The sequence below is a fragment of the Pinus tabuliformis genome, chromosome 2_2 (genome assembly GCF_031772625.1).
Source record: "Pinus tabuliformis cultivar Carrire ecotype Pingquan chromosome 2_2, CPIR1, whole genome shotgun sequence".
In the NCBI taxonomy this organism is placed as follows: Eukaryota; Viridiplantae; Streptophyta; class Pinopsida; order Pinales; family Pinaceae; genus Pinus; species Pinus tabuliformis.
Genome location: NC_142300.1, coordinates 2,640,727 through 2,666,553, shown reverse-complemented (window position 1 = coordinate 2,666,553; position 25,827 = coordinate 2,640,727). Strand labels below are relative to the sequence as shown.

Here is a 25,827-nt window from a genome sequence, read left to right as displayed (position 1 = left end):
CTGCAAACTTCATTCTTACCTCTGAAATCCTGTTTATGGTTAGAATAAGCACCAGATTTTCAATATGGCTTCTTCCATTTGCCCAATCTATAATCAGTTTTGAATCCCCCATATCTTAGAGACCATCAATTCCTTTTTAAGTTGCACATTTCAGAAGTAACCATAAAGTGTAAAACTCAGCTCTATTATTAGTCCTCTGGTCTGTTGCATACTTGAAAGAAACATAACGTTTTTCTATTAAATACAAAATGCTACTAGTTTCACATTTCCTTGGAGTTCCTTGATAGGCACTGTAAAAAAAAACCAGCCTTATTTTTGTTGATCTGTGGAACCTTAAGAATTCTTGGACGTTTGACTTTTTCAGGTTTTCATGACCCTCCATAGGCATATCTAATTTGATGGCATACCTGAGTTGAAGGATTATCTATATCTTGGAATATCATGTGATAAAAGAAATTCTTGTATGTAGTGATTTGACCTTCGAAGTAATATATGCAACATATCTCAAATAAAAATTCATTTGTTGTCATTGGTGGCTTGCCAAACCTATTGCTCTAAGTCCAAGGGTTGACTTAGTTTATTATCTATATTTTAGAGAGAATGTAAGCATCCTCATCAATTCTGCCATATTGCATATTCCTGCCCCTATTAGATATGCCATGCAAATATGTGTGGACTTCAGTTTGAGTGCCAATAGACTACTGCGATATGAGGTGATTAAAATGAGAATGAGAACCTACGCCTATATACCCTAGGCAAGTGCCCCGAGTTTGGGAAAACCCGAGTTGTTGGCTACAGTATTAGGGTGATCCAAACCTATTACTCTAAGACCAAGGGTTGACTTAGTTTATTATCTATATTTTAGAGAGAATGTAAGCATATTCATCAATTCTGCCATATTGCATATTCATGCCCCTATTAAATATGTCATGCAAATCTGTGTGGACTTCAGTTTGTGTGCCAATAGACTTCTGTAATATGAGATTATTTAAAATGAGAATGAGGGTCTACTTATATATCTCATAAGTATTTCTCGTATTCAGTGTTGTAAGTAGTAGGATCTTCAAAACGCTAAATGAGCTTTGTGTACAGGCTCAGGGAAACAAAAGCGATCCTTTTCAATTTCGAAAGCTTGCTTTTCTTCCTCAATCTTAGTCACATGCTTGATTTCTGATTCATGAAGTGGAACATCAAACAAAGGGCCATCGAAACTAGCTCTGTTATCATGTACTGAATTCTGTCAATCATGCATATCACTAATGGGAATCCCATTTCTTAGGCAGAGACCTGAGTCGTTGGCTATAGTATTAGGGTGATCCAAACCTATTGCTCTGAGTCCAAGGGTTGACTTAGTTTATTATCTATATTTTAGAGAGAATGTAAGCATCTTCATCAATTCTGCCATATTGCATATTCTTGCCCCTATTGATGAGGCAAGAATATGCAATATGGCCAGGGTTATACAGCCGCTGCTAGCAATTCTTATGGTGGAATATACAATACGGGTGACAGTCATAACAGGAATGATAATCATGGTCGAGGTTACACAGCCTCTGCTAGCAATTCTTATCGTGGAACCTACAATAAAGGTGAAAGATACAATGCCAATGAGAATTATGGTCAGGGTTATACAGCCTCTGCTAGCAATTCTTATGGTGGAACTTATATGGGCAGTAAGAATAATGAGCAGGGTTATCCCATGTCTGCTTCCAATAGTTATGGTGAAAGATGCTATGGCAATCAGAATCATCATAGCTATGATAGTTCACACCAACAAATTCAGTCTTCTGTCTCTATTGATGGGTACCATGGCTACCAAGGACGAATGGGCATTCACCAGCAAAATGGTAGAACAAATTCCTACTTAGATCAGGATAGCATGATGCCATTTGGCAATAGGAGTCAGCACGCAGTGAGAAATTCTCAATCCTATGTTCTTCCAAGATATGGAGGTTACCAGCAGTAATATCCAGCCTATAAACACCAAATGCTGCGTCCATCTGAGGGTGCAGGACAAGAAATTCATCAGAGACAAACTTACTCAAATTCCGAACACACTGTTCAATAAATATTCAGTTTTAATGCAGAAAAGTAATGATGACCGATAATGACAGGCCAAGGCTTTTGGGCCCAGGTCATCTGTAGCAGGTCTTTAGAGGATTGTGTATTTAGAATTTGGTAGCTTGTCTGTAAAACGTTGAAAATCCCGTGTTCTAAGTTTTTACAATCCTGTGTTCTGTTAGCAACAGTGTCTTTGTTGAATTTCGATTTCTGTCATTAACATTCAGAGTCTAAGGATTGCAATTTCAATTTTATTCTAATATAAATTATTTTATTCTAATTATATTATGGTTTTGTTCCAGTTGCGCTTTTATAAAGTTGTTAAATCATAAAATTATAAATGATTATTCAAGATGTACAATAAGTTTTGAGTTGCCGTAAATGCCGTGCAACTTTGTGCACTAGGATTTTCGTTACTGAACAAGTCGCGGTATTACTGCTGTCATTGGTTCGCAGAGAATTATGCGTTGGAAGGAAAATAAAATAGATTGTAAGGGAAGAAAACCCAAAATTGAAGTTATGAGAAATTAATTTTTTTATTAAATCGAGTACAAACAAGGGAGTGAGGATTAAGCAAAATAAGTGGAGGATTAGATAGGCAAATCCTTCATTAGCAATTTGCGAAAATAGTTGCATCTAAAGTTTGATAATATGAATACCAAACGTGCCAAAAACAAAAAAGAGAAGAATTATTATAGTTTTGGTTTTGGAATATGCAGGCAGGGTAACAATATAGAATCCAAGCACCACACAAGTGACTGTTGGTGATGAACAATCCATTATAGCCTCACCCCTCCCCTAAAATTTTTCCTTGGACCGGTGAGCAAGATAGATCATCCTGTAGTTATTATTTTTTGTTTCATTAGTTTAAGGTTGTGGATTAAATTGTTCAAATCCTAAATGCATTCATTAGTTTGCATGAGATCAAAAATCCATCTCTTCAAAATCATTTACAATGATGCTTGTCATAAAAAGGTATGAGATGCATGAGTAATTTTTGTTATGTTTAGAAAGTTAACCCAATTTTCCCTTAACAATACTCAAAACTCATTATGGTCATTAGGGCTACTATTTTATGCAAACTAAACTTCAAAGACACTTGCACTTGCAAAAGTATATAAATATCTAGTGGTGGACTTTCTCATGTCAATATTTCCAGCCATTTATGCATCTCTATAACCTTCAAGCGCAACATTTTTATTATCAAAAGATAAAACATAATTACTAGTACATTTGAAATACCTTAAAATTCACTTTACTACTTGCCAATGTTCTTTGTCTGGATTTGCAAGGAATCTACTCACTACTCGAATTGAATGTGCACTATTTGGTTGGCTACATACCATGGCGTACATCAAGTTGCCAACAACTGAAATGCAAGGGATTTTACTCATTTCCTCATACTTATAATCAGAAGGTTAGCCACTACATTTTGTTATTTCTATCATATGATCTATATGCCCAATATTTGTTGCATTGGATTTGTTACCCAGTGTTAAAACGACCAGATAACAACCCTATGATGACCCATAAATAGATTTACATCAAAGCTTTCCACCTCTACTTTGGTCAGTGCACTCACATTTGGCATGTCTTGGAGGAAGGTTGATAATCTATTGCAAGGTACACTATCCATTTTATAATCATCTGATTTCATTTAATGTTTTGGGGAATACTAATATATTTCACAAGCCAAGCTGGATAATTGGTTTCTCTTGATTGTAACCTTGTTCATATGTTTCACTGGGGAAATTTCAATTTCTCCTTTAATGCAATTTCTCCTTTAATTGCATTGATGTGCCATAGAGCAATGCAATGCATCTGGATACTTGAAGTCTTGGAATTGCAGAGCAGCATTTGCTTGATTCCTTGGTAGCTGTTTGAAGATCCTAACCAAACTGATGTTTCTTTCAGAATTGTGGTTCTTTGTCATAGTAGTATAGTACGTTGTTCCTGAGATTACCTTTGGTTCTGTTATGAGATCTGTAGAGAATTGTTGAGCAAGGGGGAGGATAGCTTCATCTTAAAGCATCCCTCTACCCAACGTTAAGCTTGATGGGAAGAATTATCCTATCTTCAAGTGAAGGGTGCTAAACATATAATTGAAGAATTGATTGTTAAGACTTGTGGAGGGTAAGAAGACAAATTGCACTGTTGCTAAAGAATTAGTAAAGCTATAAGACAAATTGCACTGTTATATAGAGTGTCTATACAACAGTCTATATATTACAACTAAGTACAATGTGGAGAATAGGAAATGGAGAGAAAGTGAGAATAGGTGAAGATCCCTAGGTGAGGTTTAAAAGGCTCCAGGAGATTAATGAAGAAACTATTGAGACCCTACATAACAATGGCACACAATCAAGCTGATATTGTGGATCCAAATTTGACCACCATGCAGAAACAGCACTAGATATCAGCAAGGTCAACAGGTTTGGAAGGATATTCGTTTGACAATCGAGTTGGCTATGTTAACAACTTAACATATTGCATTGTTGCAACTAAGTACAATCAAAATTAGAGATAAGGAGGATGAATTAAATTGGTCTAACAACCTTGATTCAGTCCGCTACACAGCAAAGCTTGGTTACAAAGCAGTGCTCACAGAGAAAACACAAGGGGAGCCAGTATGCTGGTAGAGAAGCATATGGAAAATCAAAGACGAAGTCAAAACTAAGTTGTTTAGAAAAAAGATATTGAAATTTAACTGAGGATATAAACCTAGGATACCTACCACAGTCCGGGTAGAATTTGAATATTTTTCTAAATTCTTAACCAGACCATATAAGGGTTCCCCTACATATTAGCATCACTAGTTGTACTTTGTAGTCCCATTTACCTATCTGTCAGGCTTTATTTAGACTTAAATAAAATTATCTTGCCTTATCTACATTGTTTCTTAGCCTTATATCTTATGCTACAAAATTAGATAGAACTTTGTAATAAAGGCAGGACAACCTTTCAATCTGAGTCTTGACTTGCAGCATCCTACAAGTTGGTCAGGCTTAAATTTTTTTGTTGGCAGGTATTGAACGATGATACTATATCTATAAAATATATTTCTTCTGTACTAACTGTATTGCCTAGAATATTTTGGTCATTGAAGTTGTGGGTTGGCAGGCTCTAATAGCCCACTTGGAGCACAACCCCTTGAAAAATTCGGCTTTAAGAAGAATTACATGAGAAAATTGTTGTCACTTAGATGTCAGTAAAAACAGGTAGGTCTTTAGACTTTTGATCATAGTTGAGAACATTCCTGAGATAACTTTCTTTGATACTCCAGACTATAAAATTTCTGAGAATGCTGCAAAATGGAAAAACTGGAACTAGACATGCTTAAACCTTCTGCACTCCTCAAAATAGTTCCGCTTACACTGTTTGATTTATAAAACAGAGAATGCCAAGCCAACTGAGCAATGGCATTCATCAACTCCTATATCTTCAGACTTGATTGTTTCTCTTGAAATCTCATCTTCCGAAGGCTAGTGATTGGTCAGAAAGAAGCCTTGACTTTCAGTAGATGAGCTTTTCTCTAAACAAACCTCTTGATGTGGAAGTAATAGTGGCTTTCCTTGACCCTGTCAAGACTTCCAAATTAAGCTTTCCATCTTATTATATTTTAACCATTTATTTTTCACATGCTAAGGGATGGAGGCTCTACCCTTTCCATACTTAGATTTCTGGTTGTTCAAATTTCTTCCTCAGGTAGCAATACCCTTTCATTTGGCTTAGCATTAGCTTTTGAGTTTTGGGCATGGTAGACATACTGTAAGCTAGCTTGGGAGGAGGGGACCAGGTCCTGAATCCGTCAACCAACTTCTGTAGGAAATTAGGAATAATTCAAATAAAGTGATGTTGTTTCAATGTTATACAAATGAATTATTATATTTTATGTCTTAAAATTTAATAGTTTCCCATTATCATTGTTAAATAATTTTTGTGAAATTCCATTTTGCCTCAAAATTCAATTTCTGATATATGTTCTTTCAATGTTGACTCAACAATTATTTTGCAAAGTATAATTCTATTTTCTATGAACAAGTGAATTTATATGAAGCATATCTCAACGCTTGAAAACTGTTGATGCAGGTTTGCAGATCGATTGGAAATTTTACTTGTGGAATATTTAGTGAGATGTCAAAAGATAATCATGGGAAGAAACCATCAAGGCAAACAGATGTATTATCATACTTTCAAAAGGCTCCATCCAAAAATACACATCCTCTTCATGATTCAAGCTCCTTTGAACAATCTGTTACTGAGAAAGAGGTTAACTCTTGTGGAAATGCATTTGATATCCATACGATGGATGAAGAAATAGGTTCCTCAAGTGGTCAGGGTGAGATAAATGCAGTTTCAACAGAAATTGGTGATGAAAATGTTAAAGATTTTTCCTTGGAAAGTGACACAATCCATTCGCGGAAAAGGAAAAGAGGCCAGTGGGCCATAGGAAGACAATTCCAAGAAAATTGGGTCTCAAGTTTTCCATTTATTGAAGAAATACCTCCTACAAATGAGAAAGAGCTTTTCCGACAAGTTAGATGTATTGCGTGTAGTTGGAAAACTCAAAAGGAAGTGAAATTTCAGATGAAGCTAGATACGGTACAAAAGCATGCAGGAAAGGTGTATGAAAAGAAAATTGTAAATGGTAAAGAGAAATCTATTGTTAGATGGAAATCTTCCAAGGAATGTCGACATGTTGAATATGCAGAAGAATATAAAAAATATTTATTATGTAAGAGGAAACTTGAGGCGGACGGAGGAACCATCATATCTCTATTTGAAAAGACGATGGAAAGAAATTTGTTATCCAAGACGATACAATTGAGCACTGTATTTCACATCTTATCTAAAGGTCGTCCTATGACAGATTATCCAGATCACATGAAATTACTATCTTTTCTTCAAGTGCCAAACTTTCCATCTTCTCATTGGTCTGTAACTAGTGGTTGGGGATGGGCAGGATATCTAGCTCAAGTAGAAAAGGATGATTTGAAAGAGAAGATTGCAAATGCTAGGTTTTTGGCATTGTCTTTAGATGAGGTTACAGCTATAGATAATACTTCATGGATTTGCATGAGCATTTATATGGTTAATGACCATATTAGACATTCCTATCTACTTGGGATTAATAAGATGAGAGAGACTTCTACAGCTGAAAATATTTATGAACTTGTTCTTAATGGATTGAAGGAAAGTGGTATGGATGAATTAATGATTGCAAAAAAGTTGGTATGTGTTGGAGCAGATGGAGCAGCGGTAATGCAAGGACAAAGGAATGGCCTTTGTGTTAGGCTACAACTATCAGCTTCACCATATATGCTTAATATTCATTGTATGGCTCATAGGATGAATCTTGCATTTAAAATAGTAAGCAAGTTTCCATCAGTTTCAAAAGTTGAAGATCTTGTACGTGAGACTCATGCATACTTTTCTCGTAGTCCCAAACGATATTTAGAGTTTCAACAATTTGCAGATGGTATTACGGATGGAAAAAAACTACTGAAAGATGTTGATACAAGATGGATCTCATTAAATGGACCAGCTCAAAGACTATTTAGTGAGTTCAAATCTTTGGTAGGGTTGATGTATGAAAATCGCTATAATGTAGACAAAGCTCAAGATCTTCTTTTTCAACTAACTAATATAGAGACATTATTGACATTGGCTGGAATTCTTCCTATGCTACATGAAATGAATGTCCTCGTGAAAATGTCTCAGAATCGCACAATGTATATTGCGGAATACACAAATGCAAGAAAGTCAGCATGTCTTGCATTGGATAATTTGTATATGATGCCAGACTCTTTTACTGGTCCAGAGTTTAAAAGTTGGACTGAGATCATCAATATAGAAAATACTGAAAATTTTTTGACCTTTGATGAAAAAGGGATACTATGTATCGTAGTGCGTGGGTATATGGTTCCCTTTCATTATATTAGTAAGACAGGACGAATCACCAAAGATTGCCCCGTGTCAAGAGACCAATTTGATAATATTGTGATTTCAGTGAGACAAAATTTGATAGAAATTGCAAGATCACTATCATTAGAGATAAGAGAACGATTTCCTCGAGATGAATTGTTGGAGGCCATATGTGTGGTATACCCTCAATATTGGAACAATTGTCAATGTCGAAGAACTTTAAAAGCTGATTTTCAAAAAAGATTAAAATGTTTAGTAGACCATTTTTGCAAGAAAGTCTGGATACATGGAGAACAAATTGAAGGTATTTTAGATTCATCAAAATTGTATCAACAAGGTGGACGCTTTGCTGAAACAATGTGGAAGCAATATCCTTTTTTGGAGAATCCTAATGAAAATGGTGCTATAACAAGATTATGGACTACTTTAAGTGCTAGCCAATACCTGCAAGAAAACATATCAGAATATTTCAAATTAGCAGATTTGTGTCAAACCATGATTTTGGGATCAGTGGAGGATGAGAGAATGTTTAGTGCATTATCATTCTTGAAGTCAAAGTTGAGGAACAAGCTTGATAAACATGTGGATACATGTTTAAGATTATATGTAACAAAGTATGACATTGACAATTTTCCATATGAAAGAGCGCTAACTCTTTGGCGATCAGATTGTGATAGAAGGGGAGAAAACAATATAATAAATCTATCTAATGAACTTGATATAGAACATAATGTTTTGGAGGCTCATAATGACAGTTCATTTAGAGAAGATCATGTTCACAATTTAGAAAATGAGGACCAAGATGAGAACTGGGAAATTGAACTACCCTAGGACTCTTATTTTGGTATACATGTTCCATTGATCATGCAAAATTACTATATGTCAACTTCAGGTAAAAATAGGTTCTATATTTGTATTTTTCATTGTAACATTGCAGCAACATTATTTTGATGTGTGTTATTTTAAGATTGATGTTTCATATTTAATCATTACATTGTTTGTTTCTTATTTGTGACAGGAAATAAAGCTGGATTTGGTGAGGTTGGGACCTATTTCTTTTCATTTGCTAGCCATTTCTTGTCAGTGATTTGTCAGCCATGTTTTCAAGTCTTTTAGGTACTAAGTTGTTCGGGTCCCCACATGTCCTTAGGACCATTAAGGGATGAGATAACATGAGTCAGTCCAACTCATGCCCCGAATTTACTTTTTACCTATTGATGTAAGTGTTTTGTTACCACTTATCACCAACAAAATTCTACCATAACATAAACCAACTTGAAGACGACACTTCTCATCTTCCTTTTACATAAATGCTCTATGGATCTCCCTACTATACTTTTCTGAGACCAACGTCCCTTCTTGGTAGGTGACAGGTCTCTCCACCATACCACTAATCACACAATAGTAACTACTGCCTTCTATAAATCTCTCTAGTCTCAGTTATTTGTGTCCCTGTCACACTCGACCAATATAATCTTGCAGGTCTACTTTTTTATCATATCTTTATTTTTTGTTATTTTGTGTATTTAACATTAGTACCATCCAAGAGTAACGAGTTAGTGTTCTTTGGATTTGATCTTTGATTTGAAATGAAGTCAGATTTGATGAAGCTGGGACCTATTTCTTTTCACATAGACAGTGTCCTAGTATTAAATGATAAATAACTAATTTAAGAAGTCTAACGCTAAGCAACAATGGGCTTATTCAAGTACATGAAATTGTGTTGATGTCTAGCTCTAATATCTTAGAAAATTTTAGCAGTTTGTTTGCTGCTTGTTTAGAGGATTTTGTCAAGTTTGAAATTTTTGGTTTATTTTGGTCATATTTTTTTAGTCGCTTGACTTATTTCATGCATAGATCGACAGATCTAGTTTTATTTTTATAATTATTGTTGTTTTCTTTATATATTTGGTGGTTTGAGGAAAGATATTTGATTTCCTTTCACTTTGTGGCATGATTTCAACATCTTCACCTTTTAGAATATAGTAAAATATTATTCTTATTTTATGTTTTCTTGGAAAAGAATTATTGATATTTGGAAAGGGAAATAAGCCCTAGGTAGCTAAGCGAAGAGAAAAATGGTCTATGTACTAGGTTCCTGCGCATTCATCGTAGGAGACCTATTGGCATGAGACCGACATTCCTTTTATGCAATTACACTTTTTCAAGGCGGAGCTGAGTTTGCTGACTTGGGAAGAACACTGACAACTGATCATAATGCTAAGGAGATTATAATGTTGGTTTCAAAAACAAGATTGTGAAAATTGTTTGCACTAGTTCTTCTTTTGGTCATATTTACTACCAAATTTGTGTCTTGCTGATTTTTTACATTTGTAATGACCTTGTGCAGAGATGGTTTGAAGAGCCCGATGTTAGAGTGTGAAGACTCTCTACAAACCACAAGGACTACATTTTCTTGGAGGGCACTCGATGTTCTTGGTGTTGCTGAGTCTCTTCGCTCGAAGCGTAAATGGATACAATGGTCATTGGTATGGCCATAACATCACTTAATTTGATCCTCTTTACTAATCTCCTAATATCATTTCGATACATCAAATTGCTTTGTTTTCATGGAATCCAAAGATACATCAGTAATGTTATTTTGTCTTGGAAATACTAAATTATTTTGTTTTGGTATCACCCAGTTTGAGTTGTTCTTTGCAACTACCACTTGATCATTTAACAAGCATTTGAAATTCAAAGTGAAATAAAGCTCTTTTAGTTTTTTTCCAGAAGAAGATTAGATGTTGATTGATTTCATTTTCCAACAAATGTGGTATTTAAGTTACTTTCTTCTTGCAAGTCGATTTTACCGTTATTAGTACACTGCTAGTAGATTTGTTTGACATGATCATTTTCTTCAATTTTAGGGTCGACTAGCTTAATGATAGTGTCCTTTTGCTTCAGCTCATGTTCATTCATCAGTTCTCAATTGATTCTCTCTGTGTTCAAAATGGATTCAAGTAGCTTAGGAATTACATCGATTTCCATGTTCATTCATCAGTTCTCAACTGATTCTCTCTGTGTTCAATGGATTCAAGTAGCTTGGAAATCACATCAATTTCCTTTTATATTGTATTAAAATGTACAGGAATGTCATAGTGGAATTTCTTTCCACAACAATACTTCTTTGTAACTATGGACTTTATCTCAACTCAACTAGATTTCATTTCTAACAAGAGATTTCCTTAATAAATTCCTCTTGACAAATTTTTCTGTTATAAAACTTTGCAAAAGCATACCCTTGGTATAGCTCACTACACAAGAAAATTCATTTTTGAAGCATAATTCTTATACTTGCAACTTTCATTTCTCTGTATAGACTTTCTAGAAAATAAATTGTGTGTAAAGAGTCTATATTCCACTCTTGGATTCATTTTGTTCGAGAGTTATGTGAAGGACTAACGAACCTAGTAGTCACAGGACGAAACAAACCCTGAGGCAGTAAAAATTTGTACATGGGTCCACATTTGCTCCCGTTATGGTCCTTACAGAGAGTGCATTGAAGGTAGGTATGTTGCAGTTGGTAGAATATGACGAATGTGCTCCCTTCATGTTCTCTAAGACGACAACTTACAATTATTTGACAATTTCCTCATCCAAATGATTTTGAATGAGTAATTTCATCTAAATTTAACTGATTTTCAAACTGGGATTTAGTCTTCTTAATTTAACTGATTTTCAAACTGAGATTTAGTCAGTGTTATTGAGGAGTGAAATAGAAACTGATTTTCTCTTGTAGAGAATAACAAGGATTGGTGTGAGCTTATACTCTGCCTTATAGACCTTCAAATACAAATAAGCTCTTGTATCCCTATTTCAATCACATAATTTAAATGAATATAATGTCATTTTATTAGAAAAATGCAATGAGTATGAAATAGATCATCAGAATGGCCACTGTAGCCCAGGCTGGTGAGAACTTGAGTATTTTATATCTGACTAAACACATGCACGTGAAAAGAAACATCACCTGACACAGACATGAACAAGATAGAATCTAGATATTAGAATTTTGGGGAAAAACAATTGTGCCTTAACAGAGAGCTTCTTATCCTACACCACACATTTCACTCTTTCAAGGTGGAGTTACAAACTGAACATGCAATGACTGAGCTGCATGGTCACCAAAGTTGTAACACACCCAAAAAAACAATGCTTCATATCGGCTTCTCAATTATGTGTGTTTAGCATTAGTGATATAGTCTCTTCTGAACTTTTATTTCAAGTAGAAATTTGATTAAATTTCAAAAGTGCAAGAAATCACAGAAAACCCTCCGGCAGTAAATTGATAGGATAAATCTTCAAAAAAACCTGGAAGCTGTCCTGTTCATATTGTCCTGGACTTTTTAGCCAAGTTAATATGTCTGTAAAGAATACTATTTTATCCTAAGAAAAGATTGACACTTTGTTTATCACCAGATGAAAATAAATTAGAAGCAAAACATAAGGTTGGTGACAAATCCAAAACAAGTTGCAAGACTGTAACCCAATCTGCAAAACATCAAAAAACTGATTGTCCCAGAGTGGGATGCACTATGGGAAGCTGTGCTGTCCCATCTTTTACTAGTGTCAGCTTCATAGCACCTGCTTCCATTTCCAGCAGCTCTGTCTTTAAGAGAGCATCGACCTCTATCTTGATAGTGTTGTCATCAAGAGATTTGTAGCTGATTTCCATTTTTAATCTTTATGGCAGCTGTTTATAGTCTTGTAGGACTGAACGTATGGATGTTTCAAAGCTTCATTAGCTGTTATTCTTTTGTTTCCATCCACTTGTAACATTTGTTTCAGCAAATCCACACCTTCTAGACACCCAACATTTTTAACAAATCTTGTGAGGGATGGGAAAGGCTTTCCCGGATTTGGAAATATGATATCCAACTACTCCTTTACAGATTGCCCACGAAATAGCGGCTCACCGATGAACAATTCTGCCGACATGTTATTTGTTGCTTTTTTCTAGACTAGCTCTCACAAAGCATTTGAGTTGTTCCTGTTCCTGGTTGGTTTTTTTATAATTTTATAGACAAGTTCCATGTCGTGGAAATGTGAAAAAAGATAGTGATATTGCCACCATGTGGCTCTTATCATATATGGTTTTATACTTCTTCAAAAAATTCTCTAAGAGTTCACAATGCTAAAATTCACTAGGACTTTACAAAGTTTTATTATTTAGTGAAAGACTTGCCAAGTTCTTACAAGATTTTATAATTGAGTAAAATATTCGCCATGCCTGGTGAGAGATTCGCCAGAAAATTATATATACATATTATATTATTGATAAAATCGCCTTCCATTTTTCCTATATACCATGGAGATTCGCCCAATTATTATATTTATAAATTTGGGGGGGGTTCTTAAAATTTTCCCTGATTATCTCTAATCATAGTGTTGAGGCTTGTGTCATGGATTCATAATTCGATTTGAATGATGTGGGTTCATTCTAGAATGCGCTAAGATGGAAATGAGAAAAAATAAGTGTATGGGTCCATTAGGATCTATAAATTTGATGTTCCTAGATGCACATAGGTATATCTCAACTCTTTTTATATAAAATTCTCTCTCTTAGTGAATTTGGTTATTTGGTTATGATTTCCACTCTTGCATAACATCTTTCCTTAGATTTTATAACATGAAAAGTTTGATAGCTATCAAGTCCACGAGACAACACAACTCTTTGAGTTCCATGGTTGATCTCCACATAACAACTGAGTAGGTGGTTTGATAAATCCCATCTTTCTCTTCCTAGTCTTGAGATGAAAATGCAAGAAGGATTGGGTTGGATAACTATGAAATAAAAGTTAATTTGCAAACTTATATTTTTGGGTGAATTGCCTAAATCAATATTATTGCATTAGCTAATTGTCCTTTGGTTTTATTACATGGCATAATGCAAAAATAATAGTTACCACTTTGTAGATTCAAGGTTCATGACCTAATGGCACATCAATGGACAAAACACATTGAGATTGAAATACACCTCATTTGGTATCTCATCCTAGATGGTGTTCTCAACTTGGAGTATTTGTCTACTAAAGAGTGAATTTGAAACATCTTTACTAAACCTTTGGCATTCCCTTGTTTTCTTTAATAGTGATTGATGCTTGGGGTGAAGGAAGTTGTCCTCAAGGGGTCCTCTTAAGTCCTCCCATCATATGTTTATGTCATTTTCTCCGTTTTAGGGAGGAATATTTTCCTACAAGGTTTTCTCCATTTCTCTACTCCTAAGAGTCTATTTTGCACATGGGTACCTTAATAAGCCTCATTATTAGGACACACATTTGACTCTTTTATGCACTCCATATGTGTTTCTTAATGGTGAAGTGTTGAAGTGTTATCTTTCAACATATTTAGTTGTATATTTATAACCCAATTCTTAGTGTAGCCTTGATTTTGTGATTTTGAGTGACTAGTGATATTAGTTTTTCCAAGGTAGCCAACCATATTGTTAGTTTCTTTGGGTGATGCAACTCGCAACAAAAATGGATGGAATTTAGAATTTATAGTGCACTTTAATGCCACCAAATGGTTATTTAGTAATATGCTAGTGTGGGTCAAACACATTATTACAAACTACCACATTCATTATTCGAAAGCATTAAAATTTGAATTAACACATCAAAATTAAATCTAATTAGTTTATCTTATATATAAATTTCCATATATATATAAATTTTAAAATAATTTATATATTAAAACTAAAAGTATGATTTTCAAAGTACTAAAATATTAATATTAACGTATATTTCCAAAAATAACACAAATATAACATATATTCAATAAAACCTAACTAATTAAATCAACCATATATATATATATATATATATATATATATATATATATATATATATATATATATATATATATATATATATATATACGACAATCTTGCATCATTTGATGGATGCAAATGGAAATAGTATGATTATGCAATTGTGGAATTGAGTGATTCAGAATGCCTAGTCATCCGCATTGCCACCAACAGGACACTTTTATTTCCAAAGTGTGGAGATATTTCATTATACAGAGTTTTCTTTGCACTCTGCACAATGACAAAGCTTTCACAGAATTCATACATGCTTTATTTCTTCATCTTGCAGCATTGGCTATTGGTTGATATTATTTTTATTTGTAATTGGCAGGGAAAATTTTAAGGATGGAAATTTATCTTAAAGTTTAGAAACTTTGGTGAATCCCCCTAGTCCATCATATGGAATCTATAAAATGTTTGGAGATATTTTTGTAAAAATATTCAAATTTATAATATTTTTGTATAGTCTATATATAATTTTTTGGCTATTCTTAGGGTAAAATAATTTCACTCTTTAAAATTTGGACGAATCATTTTTACAAAAGAATGAAAATTAGCGAATCTTTTTTTTGAAAAAAGTATAGAAAATTAGCCCATGGGCGAATATTAGCCCCTAAAATTTTCCTTGGTAATTGGAACATGAACATATGAAGACTTTATAACTTTGAAATATTGAAATCACATAACTGGAAACAAATTGTTGGCTTGACAATAATTTTATGACCAATTAAAAATGATTGATGCCCTCCATAACATCCCATTGTTATATGTAGAGTGCAAATAACTTTCATTGTGCAATGTTTTCTCCACACTCCACACAATGACAAATCTTCCAAAAAAATCATACACACTCTGTTTGTTCATGTTGCAACATTGACTATCGACTGCTATTATTTTTATTTGTAATTGGAACATGAATATTTGAAGACTTTATAACTTTGAAACATTGAACTCATGTAACTAGAAACAAATTGTTGACTCAACAATAATTTTATGACCAATTAAAAAATGATTGGCATCCTCCACAAACACTCCAAATAGTCTTTCCATCAATCAAATTACTCTCGATAACTACAACATTGAGAAATTATTAGTAGAAGTCGATTGGTCAATGTTGCAGCAAGAACAAACAGAGTGTGTATGAATTGTGTGGAAGATTTATTATTGTGCGGAGTGTAGAGAAAACTTCGCACAATGAAATCTCTATGCACTATGAAATGTATGCTAGAATGCCATAGCATGAAATTTGTGTTTGACTAGTATGAAATGAAAAAAATTGTGTGGGTGACATGCGTATGCACATATTTCACATTGTATCGAGTTCTTGCTTTGTCATAAAACTGTCATTTTCATTTTCATTTTCGGTTGTCGCTGATGTGCGGGGGAAGGAATAGCTGCAAAGCTATGTGGAGGTGGCTTTCGTTGTGTGAAGTGTGGATTTGTGGAGAAAGCGTCTGGAGATGCAAGAGCTATGCAGAGGTGTCTTTCATTGTGGGGTGAATGCATGAAGATGGGTTACACTTTTAGGCCAAATGTTGCAATGAAATTTCAAAACTTTACTCTTTTATAGAATTGAATGTTGAAAAGTGTGCAACAAGAAATGCTTGTTGAGAATGCAACAAGATGATGGAGCTTAGTGGAAAGGAGTCGCCTTCACTAAGTGGGCCCGCAGGCAAATTATGGAGCAAAGTCTATTTTTGGATCACAGCAGGAGTGATCGGAGTCTATTTTTAGACTGCTAGTCAAAAATAGAAAAGTCAAATATTATTGTCTCATAATAATATTTAGACTATAAACTTTATCTTATCCTCTTGGAGCACTTCAGTTTGAGCTATAGATGTGGCACATGCAGCTGTCAGAAGGAAATACGCTTTCTTTATGGGTCAGTTGAGCTATTGCATGCAGGACATCAGTTAGAACTCATGTGGTTGAGTTATGTGGAGTTAGATGAGCAGTTAATGGAGTTGTGTTCAGTTTGACTTAGTTGAACTAGTTGTATTTAGTCTAACTGACCAATAGACTAAGTGATGAGTTGTGTGAATTAGTTATTAATTAATTCACTAATTATTAACTCATAATGCAACTGAAGAATACATCAGTTAACTCAGTGCATGTACAGTTCAGTGGAGACAGGTGTTAGAGGTTGAGATTGCTATCAGTTGTGCATGAGATTGTGCACATGCATGGGATTGAGTTATGCCAATGATCTCTGCGTAGTGTGGGCCAATACCAAGTGAAATATAGCTTGTGCTCACGTGATTTACAGTGTGGGTGATTTTCACAAGGTAAATAGGAGTTTGGATCAGCCATTCTCATTCATTCTCAGCAGGTATTGTGCAGTGGAGGCAGGCAAGCAGCGGAGGAGATTTGGAGATCAGATCTGAGTTGTATTGTGTGTAACAGGTGGAGATAGTGTTGGATACTTGTGAGGAGTATTGTACTATGTTTGTTACATGTTCTCAATCAATATAATATACATATAGTTGGGGTTTTTAGCGAGATGCTTTCCCCGGGAAAATATTGTGTTGATATGTGTGATTGATGCTTCTATGTGCGCATGTTATTGTTTCTACTTCTGTAAATTGATGATCAACATAGAGGAGGTTATGTATTATGCATGTATTCCGCAATAGTGTATAATCGGGATAATCTCTGTGAGTATGTGTCATATTATTCAAAATTACTACATGGTATCAGAGCGAGCTGATTTATAGAAGAAGTTCTGCATGATATCAGTGTTGTATTGATCATCAGATCTATTATTCAGAAAGTGTTTACATTTTATTTCTTCAGGCAGAGTCTGTAATCGGGCCAAGTAGCCTCTGGATTCATCCTTCTTTAGGAAGGTGAGATATTCAGCAAATTCCCATACAGTCGATCTCTGTATAGAAACATCTAAGTGTGAGAATGGAGACAGTATGCCCCAGTATCTCACGAAGTTCACCCAATGCCGGGATGAGCTGGGAAGTGTGGGGGTAACTGTTGAGGATGAGGATATGGTGAGTCTAGCACTCCTTAGCCTTCCTAAGAGTTGGCATAGCTACCAGGACTCGATGAATGGAAGGGAGAAATTGCCAGGATGGGAGAGACTTTGGTTGGATCTTGTGCAAGAGGAGATTAGACGGAGCATCAAAGACAATTCTTCATCTATGCATGATGAGGAGAACTGTGCCTTAGCGAGTAAGGCGAAGAAGGGGAAGGGGAAGGTTTCTCTTTCCGAATCCAGTTCTTCCAATGATGGGAAGAAGGTTGACAAGTCGAAGGTGAGATGCTTTTGTTGTCATGAGTTGGGCCATTATGCTACTAATTGCCCAAAGAAGGAGTCCAAGAAGGGATCCGAGGAAGGATCTGAAGGTGAGGCACTTGCTTCACAGTTTGAGTTGGATTTCACACTCTTCACATGCATGGTTTCATCCATGGTGGGAAGTGGGTCGTTTCTTGACAATGGAGCTTCTTTCCAAATGACCAGTGACAAGAGCTTGTTCAGTACTTTGGAGGAGAAAGATCTCCAGATACTCATAGCGATGGGTAATGATGAGAATTATAGTGTCTCAGGTGTAGCCACGGTTATTTTTCAGAGGGAGCATGGAGCTCGCCTTACCTTGACCAAGGTCGAGTATGTACCAAGACTGAAGAGAAACTTGGTGTCGATTGCGATGCTGGAAGACAGAGGACATCATGTAGTCTTCAGTAAGGGAAAGGTTTTCCTTAGACACATCATCACTAGACAGGTGAAGCAGATTGGTTCACGGGTCAAGAACCTGTATGCTCTTGAGGTTCAAGATGCATACAAAGCCTTGAGCAGTGAGGCAACTGATGGAGACTTTGTGGTTGAGAGGGAGCGTATATTACCGCTCAACATGCTGAGCCAGAAGAAGTCTCAGACGATTGTGGAGGAGCCACGAATGGTGCAGCAGCTTCAGGAGGTTGTGGAGCAGCCACAACAAGGGAAGCTCAGAGTAGATCGAGTAGAGACATCTACTCATGCAGAGACCTCTAGTAGGGGGAAACTTCGAGCCAGGTGGGTTGAGGGATCGCATGCAGCCATACCTCCAGGTAGGAGGTGGGGTGATGTGGATTGATCGTCCCAAGGAGTAGGGGCAGGATCCTTGAGGTACCCAACCTCTTGGATGAGACCTTGCTACGAGAGCCCCGATGTGGAGTAGCAGGAACTGACTGATTGGGTAGAGACAAATGCGGATGGAGCGGCAGAGAGAGCAATAGTGCAGGGAATCCCAGGACAGCACATAGCATGCAGGCTGCAGCAATGCGAGAGGCACAAGTGTTTTGCACAGTGCTAGGTAGAACAGAGAGGTGTGCAATGGTGCGAGATGCATGGAGATGTTGCAGTAGCGCAGATGTCAGAGAGGGAGCACTTGTTAGCAGCAGGTAGAGCTTCAGCATCAGAGTATGTTCCTAGCCCAAAAGAGTGGTCAGTTGGGAGTGTTTTTGTTCCAAGTGTTGTTGGAGCAAAGTGGACCCGACAGATGTGTTGCATGCAGAACATTCCAGAGTTACAGAATCGGGTTTGAGAGGAAGCCTTTCTTGTTGAGAGGGAGCGTTGAAAAGTGTGCAACAAGAAATGCTTGTTGAGAATGCAACAAGATGATGGAGCTTAGTGGAAAGGAGTCGCCTTCACTAAGTGGGCCCGCAGGCAAATTATGGTGCAAAGTCTATTTTTGGATCACAGCAGGAGTGATCACATCAGGAGCAATCACAGCAGGAGTGATCAGAGTCTATTTTTAGACTGCTAGTCAAAAATAGAAAAGTCAAATATTATTGTCTCATAATAATATTTAGACTATAAACTTTATCTTATCCTCTTGGAGCACTTCCGTTTGAGCTACAGATGTGGCACATGCAACTGTCAGAAGGAAGTATGCTTTCTTTATGGTTCAGTTGAGCTATTGCATGCAGGACATCAGTTAGAACTCATGTGGTTGAGTTCTGTGGAGTTAGATGAGCAGTTAATGGATTTGTGTTCAGTTTGACTTAGTTGAACTAGTTGTATTTAGTCTAACTGACCAATAGACTAAGTGATGAGTTGTGTGAATTTGTTATTAATTAATTCACTAATTATTAACTCATAATGCAACCGAAGAATACATCAGTTAACTCAGTGCATGTACAGTTCAGTGGAGACAGGTGTTAGAGTTTGAGATTGCTATCAGTTGTGCATGAGATTGTGCACATGCATGGGATTGAGTTATGCCAATGATCTCTGTGTAGTGTGGGCCAATACCAAGTGAAATATAGCTTGTGCTCACGTGATTTACAGTGTGGGTGATTTTCACAAGGTAAATAGGAGTTTGGATCAGCCATTCTCATCCATTCTCAACAGGTATTGTGCAGTGGAGGCAGGCAAGCAGCGGATGAGATTTGGAGATCAGATCTGAGCTGTATTGTGTGTAACAGGTGGAGATAGTGCTGGATACTTGTGAGGAGTATTGTACTATGTTTGTTACAATTTCTCAATCAATATAATATACAGATAGTTGGGGTTTTTAGCGAGATGCTTTCCCCGGGAAAATACTGTGTTGATATGTGTGATTGATGCTTCTATGTGCGCATGTTATTGTTTCTGCTTCTGTAAATTGATGATCAACGTAGAGGAAGTTATGTATTATGCATGTATTCGGCAATAGTGTATAATCGGGATAATCTCTGTGAATATGTGTCATATTATTCAAAATTTCTACATTGAAGCCCTCAAAATTCATATAAGCAATGTGAATTTTGATACAAGGTAAAAAGTGTTGAAAAATGCAGCAAGAAATCCTCAATTTGATTTTGCATTGATTAAATTGAGAAAATTTGAATTTCCACATCAACAGACAACTTGGATGCAGTTAACTTGTGTGACATGGCTTGTGTCACCCAATTTACTCATTAAATTCAAGTTGAAGGAGTTAGAGTTCAGTTAAGCATGTGCGATTGCTAATTTGTAGTAATCAAATTCTGTTATCTCAAGTTGTTTTTAGTTAAACTAGTTCCAACTATAGGAGGAACTAGTGGAAGGACAATTGTGCAGTGGGATTTTAGTCAAACTTAGTGATCATCTAGTTAACTAATCAGTTAAAACTCAGTAGTAATCCATTTAACTGATCAATCAGCCCAAAATAACTATTGCATTCAGTGAATTCAAGTTCCTAGGCTATGGTGGAGATTCCAAGGCAGTGTAACATCAGTTGTAGACTAGTCTTGAGTGTACAGGTGTTGCATGTAGTTCGATGATCAACCTTGGGAATGGTACAATCCATTTTGGGGAGATTGCTAAATAATAGGGGCCTAATTTCTCAAGGAATTGCGCAAGGAAATAAGGTTTCAAGCAAAGGAAAAAAGTGACTAAGTCTAGGTCAGAGCTCCTCAGTGAGAAAAGAGATAGGTTATTCACTTGCAGGTTGTGCTTAGTTGAGAAAAGAAATTGTAATACATCTCTATTCATCATATTAATGCAAGCAAGCATTGGGTTTTTTAGAAAATTGGTGTCCCCGTGATAAATATTGTGTGCATGTGTGTTATTTATTATTTCATGTTTGATTTTTTTTTTTAATGTGAATTAACTTCTGCAGAGTAGTAGGGTAGGTTTGTGTCTTGCGATTTTGATTAAAACTTCATGAAAATTTGCAAATATACACCATAATTTCTACATGGTATTGGAGCAAAATTCACGTTAAAGTAGGAATTGCAAAGTTATTTCTCAGGAGGATTAAATTTGAAGTTCAATGAAGTAGGATATATTCAGAGTTGAGAAGATGACCTTCAATGGAATGAGTCTAGAGTATGCCTTAGAAGGAAAATCTAATTTCATCTCATTGAAGGATCACACGGAGGCAGTATTGGATGACAATGGATTGCTAGAATACATCAAGACAAATGTTGCAAAACCAACGAAATCTAATGTCTAGAACCTGGCTCAATGGAAGAAAGATGTAGCCAAGGCGAGGAGAATAATATTGCAGGGAGTACAGGATCACATTGTCTCAAATCCCATGCAAAAGAAACTACGTTCACAATGTGGAAAGCACTAACAGAATTGTTCGAGAACGGTAGTGACCGCAGGAAGCTGGCACTAAAGGATAAACTTTAAAGTATCAAGATGCAAAAGAATGACACTATTCTGCAGAATCTGAGAAGGTTCACACAATGTTGTGATAAACCTGGCGGGGTTGGTGTTAATGTTCTAGAAGATGGCTTGGTAATCCTAGCGCTTTTAGGCCTTCCTAAGAGTTGGCATAACTACCAATATTCAGTGAACGAGAGGGAGAAACTGTCGAATTGGGAATGCTTATGGTTTGATTTGGTCATGGAGGAAATAAGGTGAAATACCAGAGATAGGACTTCATCAAAGGGCGAGGATGAAGAATAATTTGCATTGGTTGGAAAGGGAAAGAAGGGAAAAGGGAAGAAATCTCAATCCAGCCCAGAGTCCAGCCAAGGGGGCAAGAAGAAAGATTTGTCCAAAATTAAATACTTTCATTGTCATTATTTCAGGCATTATGCCATGAAGTGTCCACACAAAAAGGAAAGCAAGAAGACCCCAGGAGGAGAAGCATGTGTAACCTTAGCTTCACAATTCGAGCTTGACTTTACCCTTATCGCATGCATGGCATGCACAATGATGGGGGGTGTGTTGTACTTGGAATTAGGTGCATAATTCCACATAACAGGGTGTAAAGAGTTTTTCAATGACCTGGAGAAGAAATACTTGCAAATGCACATTGAGTTGGGGGATGACGGAAGGTACAACACAACCGGGATTAGTACACTAACCTTTCAAACGGAGTTAGGATCCCCTCTCGGACTCAAGGATGTCATGTTCATTCCGGACCTAAAGAAAAATATAATATTTGTTGAAGTTTTGGAAGATTGTGGTTATGATGTGATCTTCGGCAAAGGAAAGGCATTCTTAAAACACATAGCCACAGGACAGGTGAAGTAGATCGGGATTCGCGTGAAGAACATGTATAAGATAGATGTGGAAGCTTGTGCTGCATTAAGCACAAAGGAAGAGAAGGTGTAAATTCATGATGACGATGAACTTTGGCACAAAAGATTGGGCCATTTGCATCATGTCACCTTGAATATTATGCAGCAAATAACCACTAGCCTCCCCAAAGGAGAAATTGAGCAATAGGGTGTATGCAAAGGATGTACCATGGGAAGGTACACAAAATCCACATTCCATGATCAAGACAACAAAGAACATGCAGTCTTGGAAAGGATTCACTCTGATGTTTATGGACCTTTCTCAATAGCCTTCATTGCCAGACAAAAATATTTTTTCATTTTTATTGATGACTTCTCACGGAAGTGATGGATCTTCTTCATGTAGAAGAACAATAAGAAATTATCCAAGTTTGTATAATTCAAGGCACTGGTTGAGAAAGAAACTGGTAAGAAGGTGAAGGCTCTCAGGAGCGATAGTGGAGGTGAGTACATGTTGAAAGAATTCAATAAGTTCTTTGTGAAATAAGGCATTCGACGAGAGTTAATAACACCTCACAACCCACAACAAAATGTGGTGGATGAGAGAAAGAACCATAGAATTGTGGGAGCAACAAGGGAGATGTTGCATGACCAAGACCTACCTCTAAATTTATGGGTTGAGGCATGAAACACAACAATTTGTTTACAGAAACAGAATCCTCATCGGATTCTTGGTATGATTACACCCAAGGAGGATTTCTTGGAAAGGAAGTCGGTTGTGTCGCACTTCATGATTTTTAGAGCCTCTTTTTACTGCCATGTCTCCAAAGAATCGATGAAGAAGCTTGAGTCGACGAAAAAATTGGGGGTATTTGTGGGTTACATAGAAACACACCATAACTACCATGTGTACTTGTAATCCCTCAAAATGATAGTACTGCGAAGGGATGTAAAATTTGACGAGTAGAAAGCGATGCAATGCTCTCTTGACAGGGAGCTTAAGATCCCACAAGAAGAGGAGATTTTAGCTCCAAACAAGGAGGCTCAATAAGTTGTGGAGCAACCACAAATTAAGTAGTAGAGAGTGGAGACATCCACTCAAGAAGAACCATCCAGACAAGGAAGGAAAAGAATGTGAGAATCTGAGAGACTTGTGTAGGATGCGAGGAAGGATGTGGGTTCTCCTTCAAATCAACATAGGTGGAGAAGGTCCCCTGACCGGTACACTAGCTACATGGATCTTATGACTAAGCTTGTAGATACTGGGCCATCCTCTTTAGAGGGATCATTAGATAAAATTGTATGGGTTGATGCAATGGTGGTAGAATATGAATCCATTGTAAAGAACAGTGTTTGGGAAGTGGTCCCAAGACCATTAGATAAATTATTTGTGGGTTCAAGATGAATCTTCAAGGTAAATCATGCAACAGACAGAAGCATAGAGAAGTACAAGGTCGAATTTGTATCCAAGGGGTACTCTCAAGTTAATGGAATTGATTACGAGGATATCTTTACTCATGTAGCAAGGTACTCATCCATTAGACCAATTCTTTCACTCACTACACAAATGGGGTGGAAGATCACCAGATGGATGTAAAAACAACATTTCTCAATGGGGTTATTGAGGAGGAGGTGTGCATTGAGAAAGAAGAAGGTTTTGAGAAATTTGATCGACATTATCATGTGTACAGACTCAAGTGAGTATTATACGGTCTCAAATAAGTACCCCATGCTTTGTAGACCAGGATCGATAGCTATCTCACCAATTTGGGCTTCACCAAAAATAAAGTGGATGCAAACCTCTATCAAATACTAATAGAAGGTAAATTTCTTATTATTGTATTATAAGTTGATGATTTTATTTTAATTGTTGATAAGAAGTTGATCATATCTTGCAAGGAGGACCTTGTAAGGGAATTTGAAATGAAGGACATGGGTCTCATGCATTACTTCCTCGGTTTGGAAGTATGGCAAGGTGATGGGGAATTGTTTGTATCTCAAGCAAAGTATGCAAATGAGATACTATAGAAGTTCTACATGGAGAGTTGTGAACCCATGGACACACCTCTAACGACCAACTAGAGGAAGGAGGATGCCACTTCAGGTGAGAAAGTGGATGATACCATTTATCAAAAACTAGCAAGTTCACTAATGTATCTTGCGACAATATATGTACTATGTAGTCAATCAACTAAGCCAAGTTATGGTTAGGACAACCAAATTATTTTGGAAGGAAGCTAAGCATGTTTTACCTTACCTCAAAGGCACTAACCAGTTTGGACTATGGTATAGACGGGCAGAGGGAGTGAAGATATGTGGCTTCATAGATGCAAATTGGGCAAGGAGTCCATCAGAATGGAAAAGTACATCAGGTGGAATTTTCAATGTTGGTCCCATAGTTGTATCTTGGTACATCAGGAAGCAAAGATCTGTGGCACTCAGTTTAATAGAAGCAGAAGCAACATGTGAGGTGATATGGATGAGAAAGATACTTGTTAGACTGTTTGGTTAGATGATGGATCCGACTATGATCTACTATGATAATCAGAGTTACATCAAGCTCTCTAAGAATCCTGTATTTCATGATCGATCCAAACATATAGATATCTGGTATCACCATTTACGGGATTGTGTGTAGAGGGGGATAATGTTGCTACAATACATTCTGATATAGGAACAAGATGCTGAGATTTTGACAAAGGCCTTATGAAGAGGGAATTTCAAGTTTCATAGGTGCAGGATAGGGGTGGTTGATAATCCCTTTGTTGTTGAGAGAGTGTTGAAAAATGAAGCAAAAAATTATCAATTTGATTTTGCCTTGATTAAGTTGAGAAAAATCGAATTTCCACATCAGTAGACAACTTGTATGCAGTGTATTTGTGTGACATGGATTTTGTCACCTAGTTTACTCAGTAAATTTGAATTGGAGGTGTTAGAGTTCAGTTAAGCATGTGTGATTTCTAATTTGTAGCAATCAAAGTCAGTTATCTCTAGTTGTTTTTAGTTAAACTAGTTCCAACTGTTGGAGGAACTAGTGCAAGGTCAGTTGTGCAATGGGACTTCGGTCAAATTCAATGATCATTCAGTTAACTGATCAATCA

At 36.5% G+C, this 25,827-nt stretch overlaps 1 protein-coding gene across 1 annotated transcript in view; it reads left to right on the top strand.

Moving 5' to 3' along the window:
* Nucleotides 1-1,441: 1,441 nt before the first annotated feature.
* The window catches only part of LOC149191251 (uncharacterized), a 100,160-nt gene continuing 75,774 nt past the window's right edge, over nt 1,442-25,827 (top strand). The window contains exon 1 of the mRNA XM_089406200.1: nt 1,442-1,721. Within this exon, the coding sequence (XP_089262326.1) occupies nt 1,442-1,721 (280 nt within the window). The remainder of the gene's footprint in view (nt 1,722-25,827) is intronic.